This window comes from Oryza sativa, chromosome 3, assembly GCF_034140825.1.
Source record: "Oryza sativa Japonica Group chromosome 3, ASM3414082v1".
Taxonomy (NCBI): domain Eukaryota; kingdom Viridiplantae; phylum Streptophyta; class Magnoliopsida; order Poales; family Poaceae; genus Oryza; species Oryza sativa.
In genome coordinates this window covers 13,175,518-13,193,896 of record NC_089037.1, presented here as the reverse complement: position 1 = coordinate 13,193,896, position 18,379 = coordinate 13,175,518, and the positions used below count along the sequence as shown (strand labels likewise).

The following is an 18,379-nucleotide window of genomic DNA, read 5'->3' as shown; positions in this document are numbered from 1 at the left end:
CAAACTCGCAGGGATGATATAGCAGAAAGAATGCTCGTTGGAGTCTCGCGGTGGCAGAGGTTCACCGACGTCTGTAGTAGTGGTGGTAGAGCCACCAGGGTAGATGAGCAGCTGGAGATAGGTAAGCAAGCGGGTCGACATGTGAATCTACTTATATATTAAATCTTGGCTTCCTTATTATGGTCTAGCTTACCGTATCTTACCGTATCGAAAGATATAAGTGGGTCGTCCCATAAACATATTTAGGTCAAATTAATAGGTTACCCGCGTGAGTTGCCCACTATTTTAACATATAAACGGGTTCGCGGACTTGCATCCATAACTGGAGAGACTCGCGCGCCCGGCGGTGGTCGTAGCCGGTGTCGCCTCTCAGCTCCATTCTAATTCTAAAGTTCCCTCCTGCGAGGAAGAAGCCCATGCGGGCCCCGCAAACCAGAGTCCCACTCCCACGACCTAAAATGAAAAAAAATCCATCCAACGGCCCACGATCTCCACCAGGCCGAACCAACGGTGAGATGGGCCACCAAGTCTCGCCCGCTCCCTCGTATAAAAACTCCCCCCAAGCCCAAGCCCTAAAACCCTCTCGCCGCCGGCACCCCCTCTCCCGCCGCATCCCACAACACCTCGCTCTAAACCCTCGCGGCGGCGGCGGCGGCGGCGGCGCCTACTCCCCCTCCCCACCATCTCGCCGCAGCCGGACCTTCGCCTCGCGCTCTCCTCCCCCCATCGTCGATTCGCGTCCAATCGAGCCAAGGTTTGCGCCATTTTCTTTTCTTGAGGGTGTATATATCCTAGCTGCTCGGTTTGACCCAAGCTTTCGATCTTGTGGTTTTTTTTTTTGATTTGGGTTTGTGATCCAGGTGTAGGTGTTCTCGTGCGGTGAGAGAGATGCTGGTGCTGTTCGAGACGCCCGCGGGGTTCGCCCTCTTCAAGGTGCTCGACGAAGGGAAGCTCGACAAGGTCGAGGTGAGTCTTCCGCCACCGCCTCCGCCTCCGCGGTTTCAGCTCTTCGTTTGCTTTGCTGCTGTGGAGTGTTCGGTGGACTAATTGCGCTACGCGTTTGTGTTCATCCTTTTTTAGGATTTATGGAAGGAGTTCACGACGTCTGACTCGGCGAGAAAGGTTTGTGTTTTTTCTTTTCACGTTACTCCCAGGACAAAATATTCTTCTTCTTTTTTTATTTAATAATCTCGTTATTGCACAAGATATCTCATATTTATGGAGTTAAATAAGCCAGGACCCATGGCTTCAGTAGGTTGATTCAACATAGGTGATTACAACCTTCTTTCTTTTTGGGGTTTTGTGACTTTGAGAGAAGCAAAGTGATTTTCAGGAATAAAAAAATACAACTGAGTAATAATTCTCTGATGCTCTGAACCGCAGTTTTGTTTTGGATGTGTAATTTGTATGGTGAGAGAAGAGGGTAATGGTTAGTTCAGTCTCCTATAATATAAATGCCCTGATGCACATTGGAATGACATGGTGTGGAGAACAGTATTATATACATAAGCTGTGTTACTTTTCTACTTTGAATTGTGATGAGCATCTCCATATCTTCCTCTTACTACTGTTTATTTTATTATTTTGAGTTGATTTTCTTTCCTGACCAAACAAATTAACTATATTCAGGTGGTCGAGCTGAAGGCTTTCAACAAGTTTGAGAACACCTCCGATGCCCTTTCAGCTGCAACCCTCATTATTGACAGCAAGCCTACCAAGGGTTTGCGCAAATTCTTGCAGAAGCACTGTGAGGGTGAAACGTTAGCTGTAGCTGACTCTAAACTTGGAAATGCTATAAAGGAGAAGCTGGTTAGTAGGTTCCTTGGTTGCTTTGTTTATGTTGAACAAACAATCATGCTTATAATTTGACGTGCTTTTGCAGAAAATTGATTGCCTTCATAACAGTGCTGTGATGGAGCTCATGAGAGGGTTAAGGAACCAGCTCACTGAACTTATATCTGGTTTGGGTGCACAAGACCTTGGTCCAATGAGCCTTGGATTGTCCCACAGCCTGTCTAGATATAAGCTGAAGTTCAGTCCTGAAAAGGTTAGTCTTTTATTTATTCCACTATTCATATTTATTGATCACGCTATCCAGTGCTTCTTCCTGGCTCTGAGTCATATGAATCAACATCATTATCTTTTGTTAGTTTCCAAACTAGATTTTTCAATGCCATGCTTCTGTTAACTTTACATTTAACTTCCATTTGCAATTAATTAGTCTAGCACTTCAGCATTGTGATGGACTGAGGTTAACGTTACTGTTTTTATTTGTACATGACCCCATCCTGACAAGCTAACTGAGGTAAATTGTTTCTGGTTATACAGGTTGATACTATGATCATTCAGGCCATTGGATTATTGGATGATCTTGATAAGGAGCTCAACACTTACGCCATGAGGGTTCGTGAATGGTATGGGTGGCACTTCCCAGAGCTCACTAAAATTGTAGCTGATAACATACAGTACGCAAAAGTTGTGAAGATGATGGGTGATCGGACTAACGCAGAAAGCCTTGATTTCTCTGAGGTAAATTCTGGACATACCTGATCTGAATTTAACGGCCATGACTATACACCACAACTGGTTCTTGAATATGAAGCAAATGCTTTTTTCCAGATACTCTCAGATGATGAGGTTGAAGCACAGTTAAAAGAGGCGGCAGTAATATCCATGGGAACAGAAGTTAGTGAACTTGATTTGCTAAATATCAGGGAGCTGTGTGATCAGGTGTTGGCTCTTTCTGAGTACAGAGCCCAGCTGTTTGATTATCTGAGAAGCAGGATGAACACTATCGCACCAAATTTGACTGCACTTGTGGGCGAATTGGTTGGTGCTCGACTTATTGCACACGGTGGCAGTTTGGTAAATCTGGCCAAGCAGCCGGGCAGCACAATTCAGATACTTGGTGCAGAGAAGGTCAGTTGCTATTTGTGAACCTTGAACTCTTTAATTATTTTCCACTCTTTGTAGTTTATGCAAAATTGTCCCTTGGATGATGGGTTCTCTAGGCACATGGGGAAGGGATGCTTGATTGTTGTTTTGTGTAACTTTCCTTTTTTTCATCTCCTTATATTTCTGTCTAAGTCTGGGAGGTAAGTTTGATTCAAACAACTCAATTTTTCTGTGTTGTGCTGACATCTGTTTTTCTTTTTTCAGGCTTTGTTCAGAGCTCTCAAGACAAAACATGCTACGCCGAAGTATGGTCTCATTTACCATGCATCCCTAATTGGTCAAGCAGCTCCAAAGCACAAGGGAAAGATTTCTCGTTCTCTTGCAGCAAAAACTGCTCTTGCCATTCGGTATGATGCCCTTGGTGATGGTGAAGACAACTCCATTGGTCTAGAGAGTCGAGTCAAGGTATTTACTTTGTGGAAATACATTTCCTTTGTCCATAATATTTTCTGACCCATTGAGATTGACATGTGATCCATTTGGACAGCTTGAGACGCGGCTTCGTGTTCTCGAGGGTAAAGAACTTGGCAGGTCTGCAGGTTCCACTAAAGGAAAGCCCAAGATAGAAGTGTATGAAAAGGACCGGAAGAAGGGTGCTGGGGCTTTAATCACTCCTGCTAAGGTAGGTGGTATCACGAATTCTCTCTTGAAAGTATTTTCAGGAAGCTTAACGTCTTGTGTTATTCTTAACCAGTACTTGAAGAAAAATACTAGTTGTCAAGGCAGTTGTTCTTTGTTAGATACCTAACATTTTGACCGGTCACTGTAAAGATGTCTTGTGTATATTACTAACATTTTATACTTAGCAAACATCTGTTATTGGTACCAAGGCACTCTTTTTACTTGTGTAAGCATCTGTTATTCAGAAGTCATCTCAACCTGATGCTTTGCACTTGATCCCAGACATACAATCCTGCGGCTGATCTGGTACTTGGACAATCCACTGAAGAAACTCCAAAGAAGCCTGAAGGTGCTTCGAAGAAGAGGAAACATCAAGAGACGGAGCCTGCACCAGCAGAGAAGACCACTAAAGAGGATGGTGACCAAGAAGGTGAAAAGAAAAAGAAGAAAAAGAAGTCCAAAGAGAGCGAGGAATCTCCTGCGGCCGATGCTGACGGTGGCAAGAAAAAGAAAAAGACGTCCAAGGAGAGCGAGGAACCTCCAGTGGCCACTACAGAAGGTGAGAAGAAGGAGAAGAAGAAAAAGAAGAAATCTGATTCACAAGATGCCGAGGATGTTGCCATGGAAACCGAGGAGTCTGGCAAGAAAGAGAAGAAGAAAAAGAAGAAACACCATAGCGATGAATGAAGGATACACTGGAGAAGGACATGTTATCTTGAGTAGCATAGGGTTGAAGAATCGCTGCTCTGTAAAATGCAACATTCCGAGTTTTTCCATGCCGGTTAGTTGTAGGATAGGCATCAAGTTTGGACTTGTTACTCATGGATCTTGTATTCAATTGCCTACTGAATTTTGGAATTGGAGAGCATATGATGCTTTTGCTCATTCTATGTGAACTAAAGTTTCTTGTCCTTTTGGCTGGCCAGATCTCGTTCTCGCAGTTGCTGTTGATGTCTTTCAGGTTCTTACTTCCCAACAGTAGTTCGTGCTCTTTCGTCTGATTCTGAAGTTGTCTTTTTTGTTAGTATGTGCTGTGGTGACAATGTTGCTGGTCGCCAAGGCAGCACTACGCATGCATGATGCTATGGGTGACTCGGAACTTTTGGATCAACTTTGCCAACCAGATTGAAAGCCTTGGCTGCTTGTCTGATTATCTCTGTACCTGCAGCAAGTCAGCAACGCTACGCATGTTGTATGTACTCCCTCCGTCCCCAAAAAAAAAAAAACAATTCTGGACAACCAAATCAAACACGGGGAATTGCACCAGCGCACCACTAACTAAATGTTACTCCCTTCGTCCCGGATTTTGATATTTTGCTTGTACTGTTTGACCAGTCGTTTTATTTAAAAATATGTGTAAATATAAAAAACGAAAAGTTGTGCTTAAAGTATTTTGGATAATAAAGTAAGTCAAAAAAAATAAATAATAATTTCAAAATTTTTGAATAAATTGAATGGTCAAACATACAAGCAAAATATCAAAATCTCTTATATTAGAGGACGGAGGAAGTATCATTTATGTGGACGGCATCATTACACCACTAACTAAATATTTTCTTACTACTACTACGTATTCTAGGCTGTTGTTGGTCCAATACTCCAGGATGTTAAGTATCCCATGCATGAATTGTCAAAATCCCTTATATTAGAGGGCGGAGGGAGCATCATTTTATGTGGACTACATCATTACACCAGTAACTAAATATTTTCTTACTACGACTACGTATATTACACTGCTGATGGTCCAATACTCCAAGATGTTAGGCATCCCATGCATGAACTGTCAATGTCCGTACGGAAGTTAATATTTTCTTACTACGACTACGGGTGTGTTTAGTTCACGCTAAAATTGAAAGTTTGGTTGAAATTGGAACGATGTGATAGAAAAGTTGAAAGTTTGTGTGTAGGAAAGTTTTAATGTGATGGAAAAATTGAAAGTTTGAAGATAAATTTTGGAACTAAACTCGGCCTACATATACTACGCTGCTGCTGGTCCAATACTTCAAGATGCGTCTCATGCATGAACTGTCGATGCCCGTACGGAAGTTATTAGATTTGATAAGTACGTAAAACCTAACTGATTTTCTTCTGGTGACATACACACGTTGGTTAAATAGACAAGTTTATCGAAATCAGGGCTGCTGCTGCTTCTTTGGCCAGATACGTTAAGCAAAACTCAAGACCAAGCCGTTCGTTTTCGGTCATAACTGAGATTTGTGATAATTGAAAAATCAAATAAACCATAACAAAATTTGGCAGCACCTTCCTCTTTTATGATTGTTTGGCAAACAAATAACATAATAGGAAACAATATATAACACACTAATTTACCAAGATGGATCGTAGTAGTTTATTTTTATCAGGAAGGCAAAAACCAGCCGAAGTTTATTAAGAAGGGGGAGAGAAAAAACATTTACAATGCTTACACCAGGCTAACTGCGGTCAGCAACGGTGAACTCCTAGGTAGCTCAACTCACGTTGAAACACATGCTTCCACTACCTAAGTATAGACTTACCTTAGCGCCTTCTGGTGTCCGCCAGCTTCAGCAGGCCAACCACCTCCCATGTCTTTCACTCGTCCGCAATCGCCGTGCATAGGGCCCTAGCCGAAGTGGTCTTCCGTTCACAGACATGCGCATTTCGCTCCTTCCAAATGAGCCAAGTTACTGAATTTACATCCGTATTGAAGGATTATTCGGTCTTGTTTTGCCAATCTTCTTCCATGCCTCAATCGACCAATCGGATAGGTTAGGAGAAGGCGGCGGGCAAGGAAAGCCAAGACGGCTTCACACCCGCTCCCACACATGCGCTGTAAACTCACAATTGTGGAAGATGTGTGCACATGATTCTAACTCTCTGCCATAGAGAAAGTAGCAGTTTGCCAAGTGACATGCCACCCGTGTCACTGCAAATTGTCGGTGGTGAGGCAAGCTCCACGCATAGTGAGGAACATGAAAACTTTGCATCGCTTCGGGCTCAGGCCTTCCAGTTCCAGATGATCTTGCCCAGTGCACACATAGTTCGCCCACAATAAAGCATCGGATAGCCCGATTTGCCCGAGAATTCGCCATTTATCGTTACTGCCCATAGGAAGGGAATCAAGAGTGCTGGGCTCCAACACCACCTCCGCGTTCATATCGAAACCTTGAAGCACTCCACGAGTACCTGAAAGGACAACTCGCTTTTGATATCAGCAAACCATGCATGGTCCTAGAGCACGAATGCCACTGTGCGGCCTCCTGTTTCTTGACAAAGGAGGTGAGAATAGGTGTCCAACTCTCGATTGAGCTGCCCTTGGGCAACCAACGATCCTTCCAAACGGATGCAAGTCTTCGTTTCCTGAGGATCAAATTTGACCCCGCCGCGAGAAGGTGAGTAACCTTTGGCGGTGACGCTAGTGCAACCCATGGGCGATTGGACAATGTTTGACGCATCCAACACCACCTAGCGTGCCACACGACTCCCATGCGTCAATAGATTCTAGACGCTCTGACCATCACACTCTATCGACAAGTATAACTTCTCTTGTGCCACCAGGCAAGTTTCATCGAAAGCTTATGCATCACCCTTCCAAATGAACCTTTTGTACTTCTTCTCAATCTCCTTAATTGCCAGGCTAGAAGCTCAAGGACTGACATGAAGTAGAGGGAAAGCGCCATAAGAAAGTGATTGATCAACGCAATGCGAGCATCTCGAAATAACATCTTGGGTTTCCACCCCGTAAGTGCTTGGAGTTTGTTCATCATTAGCTGAATCTTTGCCTTCGTTGGTTTGTGTATGGAAAGGGGTAGGCTAAGGAAGTTGTCGGCAAAGGTTTCACCGGGCAACACAAAACGTTGTTCTTAATCTAGCAATTTTAACTTTCAACTTATGACCAAGCCATCAAGACTAAGATACTCTTACTATTTAGGCTTTCCCCTCTAATTTCGGTTAAATTCGGTCATTCAATTAACTGAGAGCGATGACCGAATTAACCTTAATAGTTTCAGTTAGTGGAAAAACCTGGTCGAATTTCTCACCGAAAATTTCGGCATCGATCATTTCCACTGGTTTTCTGTTTGTGGTCACTTTTGCCCACCCGTCACATGTTCCCCATTTTTGCAATACAGCTGTCTCCATAATAATCAAACGGATTGCAACCCTGAGTCCCCGACCTAATAAGCCATCCAACGGCTGACGATCTCCGCCCCACCAAACCAACGGCGAGATGGGCCCCCAGTTCTCAACTACTCTCCACTATAAATTTCCCCAAAGCCTAAGCCCTAAAACCCTTGCGGCGCCGGCTCTCTCCCTCTCCCCTCTCCCCCGCCTCGCCGCAGCCGAACTCCTCGCGCTAAACCCTCGCCGCGGCGGCGGCGGCGGCGGTGCCATCTCCCCTCCATCCCCGTCTCACCGCAGCCGGGAACGTACGCTTCGCGCTTTCCTCTCCCGTCGTCGAATCGAATCGACCCAAGGTTTGCGCGCGCCATCCTTTTTTTTTTTTTTTTTTTTTTGCTGCTGCTGCTGCTCGGTTTGAGCGTGGAGGTTTGAGGTTGGGGTTTTGATTTGGTGGGGGGGGGGGGGGTTATCGAGTAGTTGCGGGACACGGGCGGTGAGAGAGATGCTGGTGCTGTTCGAGACGCCCGCGGGGTTCGCCCTCTTCAAGGTGCTCGACGAGGGGAAGCTCGACAAGGTCGAGGTGAGTCTTCCGCCGCCGCCGCCGCTTCAGCTGTTGGTTTGACTTTCTATGGAGTGTTAAGTGGACTAATCGTGCTAACGCATTTTGTGTTGTTTTTTTTAGGATTTATGGAAGGAGTTCACGACGTCTGACTCGGCGAGAAAGGTTTGTGCTTTTCTTCCTTACAGCACAAAATTTTCTCTTTTTTTTTGTTTATTAAGAGCGTTAATGCATGATTTGACACATGTCGATGGAGTCAGTTAAATTAGCACAAGGACCAATGGCTTCTGTAGGTTGGTGAGTACTACATATGTTTTAGCTTAGCTGATTTTGCCTTGCTAATTGGGGATATGATTTTGATAGATGCAAAGTGGTTTTCGAGAAACAAAAAAAAACTGACTAATCCTACCATGTTCTGAACTGTAATTTCCTTTCCAATGTGTTATGGTTATCAGGGGAGAGAGATGTAATGGTTTAGTTTGCCTCCTATTGTGCACATATTCTGTCCGTCCGATGTCTATAGATTGATTCGACAAATAAATTTGTGCACATTGAGTTTATGACATTATGTGGAGAACATTGTCATGTACAGAAGTCATGTTACTTTACGCCGAATTGCAATGAGTCTATCCATTTGTTCCTATTACTGCTATTTATTTTGTTCTTTTCAGTTGATTTTCTTTCCTGACAAAACAAATCAACTATATTTAGGTGGTTGAGCTGAAGGCTTTCAACAAGTTTGAGAACACATCTGATGCCCTTTCTGCTGCAACCCTCATTATTGACAGCAAGCCTACCAAGGGTTTGCGCAAGTTCTTGCAGAAGCACTGTGAGGGTGAAACATTAGCTGTGGCTGACTCTAAACTTGGAAATGCTATAAAGGAGAAGCTGGTTAGTTAGGCTCCTGGTTGTTTTGTTTATGTAGAACAACCAATCATGCTTATAATTTGACGTGCTTTTGCAGAAAATTGACTGCCTTCATAATAGTGCTGTGATGGAGCTCATGAGAGGGTTAAGAAACCAGCTCACTGAACTTATCTCTGGTTTGGGTGCACAAGACCTTGGTCCAATGAGCCTTGGCTTGTCCCACAGTTTGTCTAGATATAAGCTGAAGTTCAGTCCTGAAAAGGTGAGCTTTTATTTATCCTACCGTTCGCTTTTATTGAACATGTTATTCAGTACTTCTCCCTGGCTCTGAGTCATATGATTCAATCATTTTCCTTTTGTTAGTTTTCATGCTCAATTTGTTACTCTTATGTTTCTGTTAACTTTATAACGAATAACTCGCACCTGCAATTATTTAGTTCAGCATCAAATGGATATACAAGAGGTCTTACTATTTTTAATTTGTACATAACCCCTTCATGGGACGGTAACTGAGGTAAACACTATATTGTTTCTGATTATACAGGTTGATACTATGATCATTCAGGCCATTGGCTTATTGGATGATCTTGACAAGGAGCTTAACACTTATGCCATGAGGGTTCGTGAATGGTATGGGTGGCACTTTCCAGAGCTCACTAAAATTGTAGCTGATAACATACAGTACGCAAAAGTTGTGAAGATGATGGGTGATCGGACTAACGCAGAAAGCCTTGATTTCTCTGAGGTAAATTCTGCACATTTGTGATCAGAATGTAATGGCCGTGAGTATCCACCACAACTGGTTCTTTATTAAGAAGCAAATGCTATTTTCAGATACTTTCAGATGATGAGGTTGAAGCACAGCTAAAAGAGGCGGCAGTAATATCCATGGGAACAGAAGTTAGTGAACTTGACTTGCTAAATATCAGGGAGCTGTGTGATCAGGTGTTGGCTCTTTCTGAGTACAGAGCCCAGCTGTTTGATTATCTGAGAAGCAGGATGAACACTATCGCACCAAATTTGACTGCACTTGTTGGCGAATTGGTTGGTGCTCGACTTATTGCACATGGCGGCAGTTTGGTAAATCTGGCCAAGCAGCCTGGCAGCACAATTCAGATACTTGGTGCAGAGAAGGTCAGTTGCTATTTGTTATTCTTGAAAGATTTAACCATTTTCCACTCAGATTACTTGATGCAAAATAGGTAAATGGAAGTATGGGTTTGTTTTCTAGTAACATGGGGAAAGGATGCTTCATGTGTGGTGTTTGTGATTTTACTTTGTTTGATCTTATATTTCAGTCTATGTCTGGGAGATAATATGTTTCACACATCCTGTACTTGGTCCCTAATGCTAGGATATGCCCCCATCCTGTACTAGGTTGCTATATTATGGGACGGAGGGAGTAGCTTTTTGCGGTGTATTATAATTTGTTTCCCACAAAAATAATAAGTAACACAATCTTTCCCTCCAGGCTTTGTTCAGAGCTCTAAAGACAAAGCATGCTACGCCAAAGTATGGTCTCATCTACCATGCATCCTTAATTGGTCAAGCAGCTCCAAAGCACAAGGGGAAGATTTCTCGTTCTCTTGCTGCAAAAACTGCTCTTGCCATTCGGTATGATGCCCTTGGTGATGGTGAAGATAACTCCATTGGTCTTGAGAGTCGAGTCAAGGTATGTACTTTCTGAAATACCTTTTCTTTATCCATAATATTGTCTGACTCCTTGGATTGACATGAGATCCATTTGGGCAGCTTGAGACACGGCTTCGGGTTCTTGAGGGTAAAGAACTTGGCAGGTCTGCAGGTTCTACTAAGGGAAAGCCCAAGATAGAAGTGTATGAAAAGGACCGGAAGAAGGGTGCTGGGGCTTTAATCACTCCTGCCAAGGTAGGTAGTATCTTGATTTTTGTCTTGAAAATATATTGAGGAAGCTTAATGTTTTCTGTTAATCTTGGCCACTCTTCAAGAAACTTACTAATTTTCGAGACTGCGTTGCACCTAACGTTTTGTCCAGTCACTGTAAAAGCTGTCTTGTGTATTTTGCTTACTTTTACTTGGGCAAACATCTAATTCAGAATTCATCTCAACCTGATTATGGCACCTGAATTTGTCAGACATACAATCCTGCGGCTGATCTGGTACTTGGACAATCCACTGAAGAAACACCAAAGAAGCCTGAAGGTGCTTCAAAGAAGAGGAAACATCAAGAGGCGGAGCCTGCAGGTGCAGAGGAAACCATTCAAGAGGATGGTGACCAAGAGGGTCAGAAGAAAAAGAAGAAAAAAAAGTCCAAAGATAGCGAGGATTCTCCTGTGGCCGATGCTGATGGCGGCAAGAAAAAGAAAAAGAAGTCCAAGGAGAGCGAGGAGCCACCTGTAGCCACCGCTGAAGGTGAGAAGAAGGAGAAGAAGAAAAAGAAGAAATCTGATTCACAAGATGCTAAGGATGTTGCCATGGAAACCGAAGCGTCTGGTAAGAAAGACAAAAAGAAAAAGAAGAAAAAGCATGGTGATGAATGAGGGATACACTGGAGAAAGACAATCTTGGGTAGCATTGGGTTGAAAACTCGCTGTTCTGTAAAATGGAACATGCCGGGTCTGTTCCATGCCTGTTAGCCATAGTATAGGCACCACTGTTGAGACTTGAGACTTGTTTACTAGTGGAACTGTATTGAAGCACCTAGTAGTACTAAATTTTGGAATAGGGAAACATGTCGTGCTTGCTCGTTCTATGTGAACTGAAATTTTTGGTCCTTTTGGCCGGGAGGGTCTTGTTCGTGCAATATTGCAATGGCTGTTAAGGTCTTTCAGGTTCTTACTTCCCTACAGTGAAGTTCATGTTCTTTCTTCTGAATTTGAAGTGGTCTTTGGTATTTCCTGTATATCTGTTAAGACTGTAGATTGCTGGCCAAGGCAGTACCGTCTAGTATGCATGATGCGCTATAGGTGGCTCAACTTTTGAGTTCCTTAGAGCCACCATCCCGTTTTTGGTGCATGGAGGGGAAAAACATCGCTCTAGCAGAGGCTCCATCAGATGCGCCAAAATTGGCGGATCGCCAAACACGGAGAGAGAAGTGCCAAATTTGGCGCTTCTCCTCACGCCATCCCCAAACGCCCGCTCTCATCCGGTTCTCCTGCCCCCATTTGGATCGAGCATGAAGGGTGAAGGAAGAGAGAAGAGAGGACGTACCGGTGGCTACCTTCGCCGTTTGACCGCCGTCGGCCAACGGAGGGGAGGGGAGCGGAGGGGATCGTTCGACCGCCGTCGGCCAACGGAGGGGAGGGGAGCGGAGGGGAGGAGACCTGGATCTAGCCGCCCGTGCCGCCGTCCCCGCCGCTCGCCTGACACCGCCGCCCGCTCGCCGCCGCCTGCCTCCTCCGCGGCTCCTCCGCCCGCCTCCGGTCGTTTGCCGCCGCCCCTTGCCCGCCTGCCAGCTTGTCGGTGGACGCGCAGTGCCCCGCCACCTGGTGCTCCGGCGCAAGCAGGTCGGAGGCCATGGCGGCGGCGGTGGGTGGTGGAGGTGAAGGGGATTCGGCGAGAGAGGAGAAGAGTTGAGAAATGAGTAGAAGAGAGAAGAGAAGAGTTAATATAAAATAGATGGCAGTTGAAAGATAATAGTAAAATATAGGATAGATGATGTAATATGAATGATCTGTTGGAGTAAAAATAAATATGAAGTGAGAATTTTTTTTTGTAGGACCATTCAAATAGGCATATGGAGGATAGAATATAGATGAGCTGCTAGGGATGCTCTTATGACCATGGAATTTTATAGGAATTTTAAAGGATTGAAATCCTATAAAATAATATAGTTCTGTGAAGCTCGTTGGACTACAAGAATATGTTTCAAAATTTCTCCCATTCATCCACTTTTTGAAGTATTTCAGACATTTGATCAAAGACTAGTAGCAGCATGGTTTTCATTGGGCTACTGCTTCCTTCTCGAAAAGAACGAGTGGACAGGATAAGCATGACCCGAAAAAAAACAGACTAAAAGAAAAATAAAAAAAATGAATGCATACGGATACGTGTGTAGATGATCTAATACAAGATTTGTCCTAAAATATAACTACTTCTCCACCAACATTTTTTTCCCAACCAATCACAACTCTCCACCTACCTCCACTACTCAATCAATCACAACCCTCCACCATTTACTTCTAACTACTTTCTTAATAACCGTATCCAACTCTTAAAATGCTTATATTTTGGGACGGATGGAGTAGCTATCTATTGTATATATACTACTCTTACTAGTTAACTTAAATGCTTGATGTGGATATTATTGGAGCTAATAGCAAAGCTATGTTATTGGAATTGCTCTGATATATTTTGTCTATTTTAATCGTCTGAATCAAAATTCCTATGATTCTCATATGCAGTAGCTAAACATGTCTTTTACCAAATTTTCCTATAGGCTTCGACCAATACGATACTTTATTTCTGTATTTCCTATTGCTGTATTTCGAAGGAGTCGAAGCTTGCAGGAGAAAAATTTCCGTGAAATAATCTAATTAAGAGAAGGCCCTCGTGCCGCTCAGCCCCAGGGCGGCACGGGCGGCGACCAGACGAGCGCGCCGCCGCCAACCTCTTCCTCTTCTCCCCTCCACCTTGCCGCCGCTCGAGCGCCCGCCGGCAAAGCCGGGGGGACGCAATGACAGCGGCGGCGAGGCTCCCTACCTCCTCTCGCAGGCGCGGCGGCTGGGGCGATGCCATGACCGGAGAGAGGTCTCGCGGGTGCAGCGGTCGCCGGCGGCCAGATCCGGCGTCGGTAGGACCGGATCCGGTCCCCACACGGCTGGATCGGGCGTCTCAGCCGGTGGCGACAGGAAGGAGGCGCACGCTCAACGAGGAGCGCGGAAGAGGCGGCGGAAGTGGCGACGTGCGAGGAGGACGACGTTCGCGCGCAGGCCGGTGACGCTCCCGTCACCGGCGGCCCAGGTTCCCGTCCAGATCCGGGCCGGGCGAGGCGCTGGGAGGTGGCGGCTAGCGGCGGGGGAGAGGTTAACGTCGGGGCTGGAGAGGGTGCGAAGACCGGTGGCAGGCAGGGGTGGCTTCGCGGTGGGCAGCAGCGGCTTGCGCCGAGGTCGCGGTGTTGACGGGAGGTCAGCAACGGGGCTGGAGACGACGCGGAGATGGTGGCAGGCAGGGGCGGCGTCACGGTGGGCGGGCAGCGGCGGCTCGCTCGCGCCGGTCGCGGCGTCGGCGTCGGCGTCCGTCCGCGCGGGGTCACAGCGGTGGCGATAGAGGCTGTGGCGGCGTGGTGGTTGCGACGACGACGGAGCTGCAGCGGCGCGGATGTCGAGCCGGCTTGCGCCGCCCTGGCTGGATCTGGCCGTCCGCGACCAGTTCCGTCGCCTCCGCGCCGGAGGGCCTGTCTTTGCCGTTATGGTCGAGGTATGAATGCTTGTGAGACGTCATGGACTATTCTGTGGCCGTCATTGTGGGGGTGCTTGTGTGGGTGATACGAAGACGTCGGCGAAAGCCTTGCCGTGCCTTTGGCCGGTTCGACGACGACGGCGCCCGTGGGCGCCGTTTTCCTTCTTGGAGGCGTTGTCATGGCGTTTCTTTCATATCCCCCACAAATCTCCAGGTGAAAACCTTGTTCCGGCTTCGGACGAGCGGCGGCGGCGGAGTTACGACGTCGTGTCCTCCTTTGGGGCGTCGCTTCGGAGAAGTTCCAACACATTGACGACTGTTGATGGTCCTTTTCGGTTCAAAAGCTCTCATACATTGTGTTCGGCGAGGCCTTCGCCTTCTTGGGTCCGCTTTGTTTCTCGTGGTGGGTGTCACGCTCTTTGGTTGTTTCTGCAGATGAAGTCGGAGCTACTCGCTGATGGGGTGCGGTGACGCCTGGCAACGATGACATGTTGCAGTCTCTTCCTAGGAGTTGTGGTGCTGGCCGTGTAAAGGAAGTGGCTCCTCGGTGGCTTGGCTGATGTCCATTGTTGGATGTCGGAGCTGCTTTTTGCTTTGGCGACTTTCATGGCTTTAGTGTCGCTGTGGTTGTGAAGTCGGCGCTGCTGGGTCGCTTGGGCGGCTAGCTCGGCAACGATAACACCTCTTCTGCGGTGTGGGAGCTGTTGGGTGGCTTTTGTGTTTAGCTTGGCGACGACGTCCTGCATTTGGGCTCCGCCATCATGGTTAGTAGTGTAGCGGTGGGTTTTAGCCGGTTTTCCTGTAATTAACCATGCGGATGTATGGTTTTCGGGTCCGGTTATCCTTATAAACTGGGTCAATTCTCTTCTTCTAAATATAAAAGTGGAACGAAGTTCCGCCTTATGTTTCAAAAAGAAGCTTGCAGGACAGCAACTTAAGCACATGTTATGTAACCAAACCAAACCCGGGAAATACAGTACACCACTAACTAAATCTTATCATTGATGTGCATTAGATCAGTACACCACTAACTAAATCTTTATCATTAACGTGCATCAGTGAACTCGATTGTGTTTTGCCTTTTTTAGCTATAACAACTTTCTATTGTAGTGCAGAAGTCCCCCTCCGTACAACAATTTTAGAAAAAGCTACTGCCTTTTAGGCTTTAGAGTACAACAGTAGGTTCAACTTGTTAAGCATCCCATGCGTGAACTGTCACTGTCCATATGAAAGTTATTACCCTTATCATCCAAAATAAAGCAACCGAGCTTGAGATAAGATTTCTAATACAATGAATCTAGACAACTTCTTGTTTGGATTTGTTATGTACTACGTACTGGGAGGACCTATCTAATTCGTTGTGTTAAGAGTCCTATCTCAGCGGTTACTTTAATAGTAAGTAGATTCGCTACATGACTCTAATATCGACGAAGTTCCAATAGTAACTGATTTTTTACATATACACATGTTGTTGGTTTAAAGCAGACCAGTACACTGCATGATGAAAATCACAGCCTTTTTTTGTCTGACGCAAGACGCAACTACGCAACTGCATGATGAAAATCACAGCCTTTACTTGTGAACTGCTTTGCCTGACAGCCGTATATTGTGGCACTAGACTTAACAGCTTGGTCTTGCAAGGGAACAGATGTAACAAGTTTCTCAGCGACAAATACCTCGAAATGCACAAGTCCAAGTTACTGACATGTGACAAATACCTCAGAAACATTTTCTTGCACAAGTCCTCGTAGTAGGCTGTGTTTAAATCTAAAGTTTGGATCCAAACTTCAGTCCTTTTCCATCACATCAACCTGTTATACACACACAACTTTTCAATTACATCATCTCTAATTTCTACTAAAATCTAAACTTTGCGTTGAACTAAACACAACCCTACTTCTATTGTAGGTAACATGTTCGTGGTCTTGCTTTTCTCGAACACCGGCAACAGGAGCGTGGCAGGTTAGATTTGTTTAGTGATACACATGAATGACAAACGCAATATCTCAAAAGGCAAAAAAAAAAAAAGAATAAAATTTAGAGCAGAAAAAGGAAGTCTGCTATAGACAGAACATACTCCCTCCGTTAAAAAAAACTCAACCCAGATTCATTGTACTAGGAGGGGTCCCCTCCTAGATTGAGTTTTTTTGGACGGAGGGAGTAGGTTGGTTTATTTCAGAACAGAAAAAAAAGCAAATGGTTGATATGCACTTTTTTCAAGGCTGCAAATGTTGGGTTTAGTCACACATCGGTAATTGATGATGGGACAGCACGACTTAAAAGGTGTGGGCAGTCCTTACCCATCAGACTAGTATTTTAGGTTGTGTAGACACAAGACCTAAAGTTGTGGCTCCGGTTAGGCCTATGCTGTAGCAGACCCAATGTGACCTAGACGGCTCACGGTTGGTGGGCCGGGCTACGCACTCTAACAGCAAAAGCTGAATGCATAGAGATGCATCAAAATATATAGCTTCCTCCGGAACGTAAGAATTTAGAAACACATGGATAGACAAAGATAAGTCTTGTCATCTGATGGGAGTTAGACACAATTGGATTTTTCAAGAGATTGGATCTTACGTTGAAAACCCTTTAAAATTCTTATGATTTGAGGAAATATAAGGAATTTCGTATGATTTTGGTATGGCTATTCGTTTGTTTCAAATGGGCATGTATGAATTTTATTATAGGATTTGAACCATACAAATTTCTTTTGTTCTAAAGAAGCCGCTGGTTTAGAGTAAGACTTCACCCTCCTACACGGACACGTTCGTTCAGGGGACATTGAGTGAGAAAACACGTCGTTTTCCACGCGCACGTTTTCCAAACTACTAAACAATGTATTTTTTGCAAAAAAATTCTATAGACAAGTTTCTTTAAAAAATCATATTAATCTATTTTTAAAATTTAAAATAGATAATACTCAATTAATCATGTGCTAATTGATCGTCTCGTTTTACGTATCTTCTCGATCCCCTGCTTTTCAAACTCAGCCGGATTGCTTGTATTTGCACAAAACTAAATGCCCTTAAATAGATTTCTATGTTGACTTGAAAGTGCACTTGGATGGGATGTAACCCACTAAATTTATTGGATAATTTGGCCTGTTAAAAAAAAGAGTAGTATGACCTCAGGAGATAATTAACACCTTTTATTTAGAATACTAGATGATACCCCGCGCGTTGCTGCGGAATACTCATGTGCAATATGTGTAAACTTAAAAACTATATCAAAAGTACATTTGTGTAATAAGAAAAATACATGATTCATATAGTACAGAAATATTATGTGATAGTCTGAAGCATCAAAGTACCATTCATGGGTGCAAAAGATTGGTGATGTTGTGGTATAATCTAATGCATATATAGATTAGATTATTAAAGGAAATAGTTTTTTAAGTGAATTATATTATAAATCATGTCTAAGTGGAATAAGCAGATTAAACTGTAATTATTTTTTTAGCTCTAGGGCTAGTGCCTTAAAACTAATTAAGCTGCCATCTAAAGTACTAACTTTGATCTGTGGAGTTGGAGCAATGTAGCAAGTCTACAGATGAAACACCGTGTTAAGATGACACAAAAAGTAGGTGCCTGCAACATGTAGAACATATGCAATAACAACAAAACAAAGTGCAATTCCATGAAATATTTTCATGTTTTGAAAGGGTCAGCTTTACCTCATGCTTGAGTACCACATATATATTTTACTGACTAAACAGATATATAACTGAAATTATTCCTGATACAACATTGTACCTTAATACAATTTTAATGAACTAAAGAGAAAATGTGATATCTGACGGATGACTCCGGAAAGCAAGGAGAAAGCAATATGTAGCATAAACAGAAATTAATGACCATAATATCAATAAACTTACCATATGGGGGGTTGGAAAAAATCTGA

General features: G+C 44.4%; 2 protein-coding genes and 1 long non-coding RNA gene across 4 annotated transcripts; all 3 read left to right on the top strand.

Annotated features, from left to right (window-relative positions):
* Positions 1 to 580: 580 nt before the first annotated feature.
* Positions 581 to 4,487, top strand: LOC4332841 (probable nucleolar protein 5-2). The gene is made up of 10 exons (XM_015775274.3): positions 581 to 754; positions 861 to 966; positions 1,081 to 1,122; positions 1,630 to 1,809; positions 1,883 to 2,047; positions 2,329 to 2,529; positions 2,620 to 2,919; positions 3,160 to 3,360; positions 3,443 to 3,577; positions 3,859 to 4,487. Exons 2-10 carry the CDS (start codon positions 889 to 891, stop codon positions 4,261 to 4,263), a joined length of 1,707 nt encoding a protein of 568 aa, XP_015630760.1. The 5' UTR covers positions 581 to 754; positions 861 to 888; the 3' UTR covers positions 4,264 to 4,487.
* A 3,359-nt stretch (positions 4,488 to 7,846) lies between these two features.
* Positions 7,847 to 11,853, top strand: LOC4332840 (probable nucleolar protein 5-2). 2 transcript variants are annotated; one of them, XM_015775273.3, is made up of 10 exons: positions 7,847 to 8,030; positions 8,152 to 8,254; positions 8,357 to 8,398; positions 8,945 to 9,124; positions 9,198 to 9,362; positions 9,645 to 9,845; positions 9,935 to 10,234; positions 10,572 to 10,772; positions 10,853 to 10,987; positions 11,215 to 11,853. In XM_015775273.3, the coding sequence occupies exons 2-10, from the start codon at positions 8,177 to 8,179 to the stop codon at positions 11,617 to 11,619; spliced, it is 1,707 nt and encodes a 568-aa protein (XP_015630759.1). In that variant the 5' UTR covers positions 7,847 to 8,030; positions 8,152 to 8,176; the 3' UTR covers positions 11,620 to 11,853. The 2 variants fall into 2 exon arrangements, with proteins under 2 accessions (XP_015630759.1, XP_015630758.1); XM_015775272.3 differs by having other exon boundaries at positions 8,149 to 8,254.
* Positions 11,854 to 13,600: 1,747 nt separating this feature from the next.
* On the top strand, positions 13,601 to 15,396 carry LOC9271082 (uncharacterized). The gene is made up of 2 exons (XR_010740282.1): positions 13,601 to 14,497; positions 14,915 to 15,396. It is a non-coding gene; the product is annotated as an uncharacterized lncRNA (long non-coding RNA).
* The last annotated feature ends 2,983 nt before the right edge of the window (positions 15,397 to 18,379 follow it).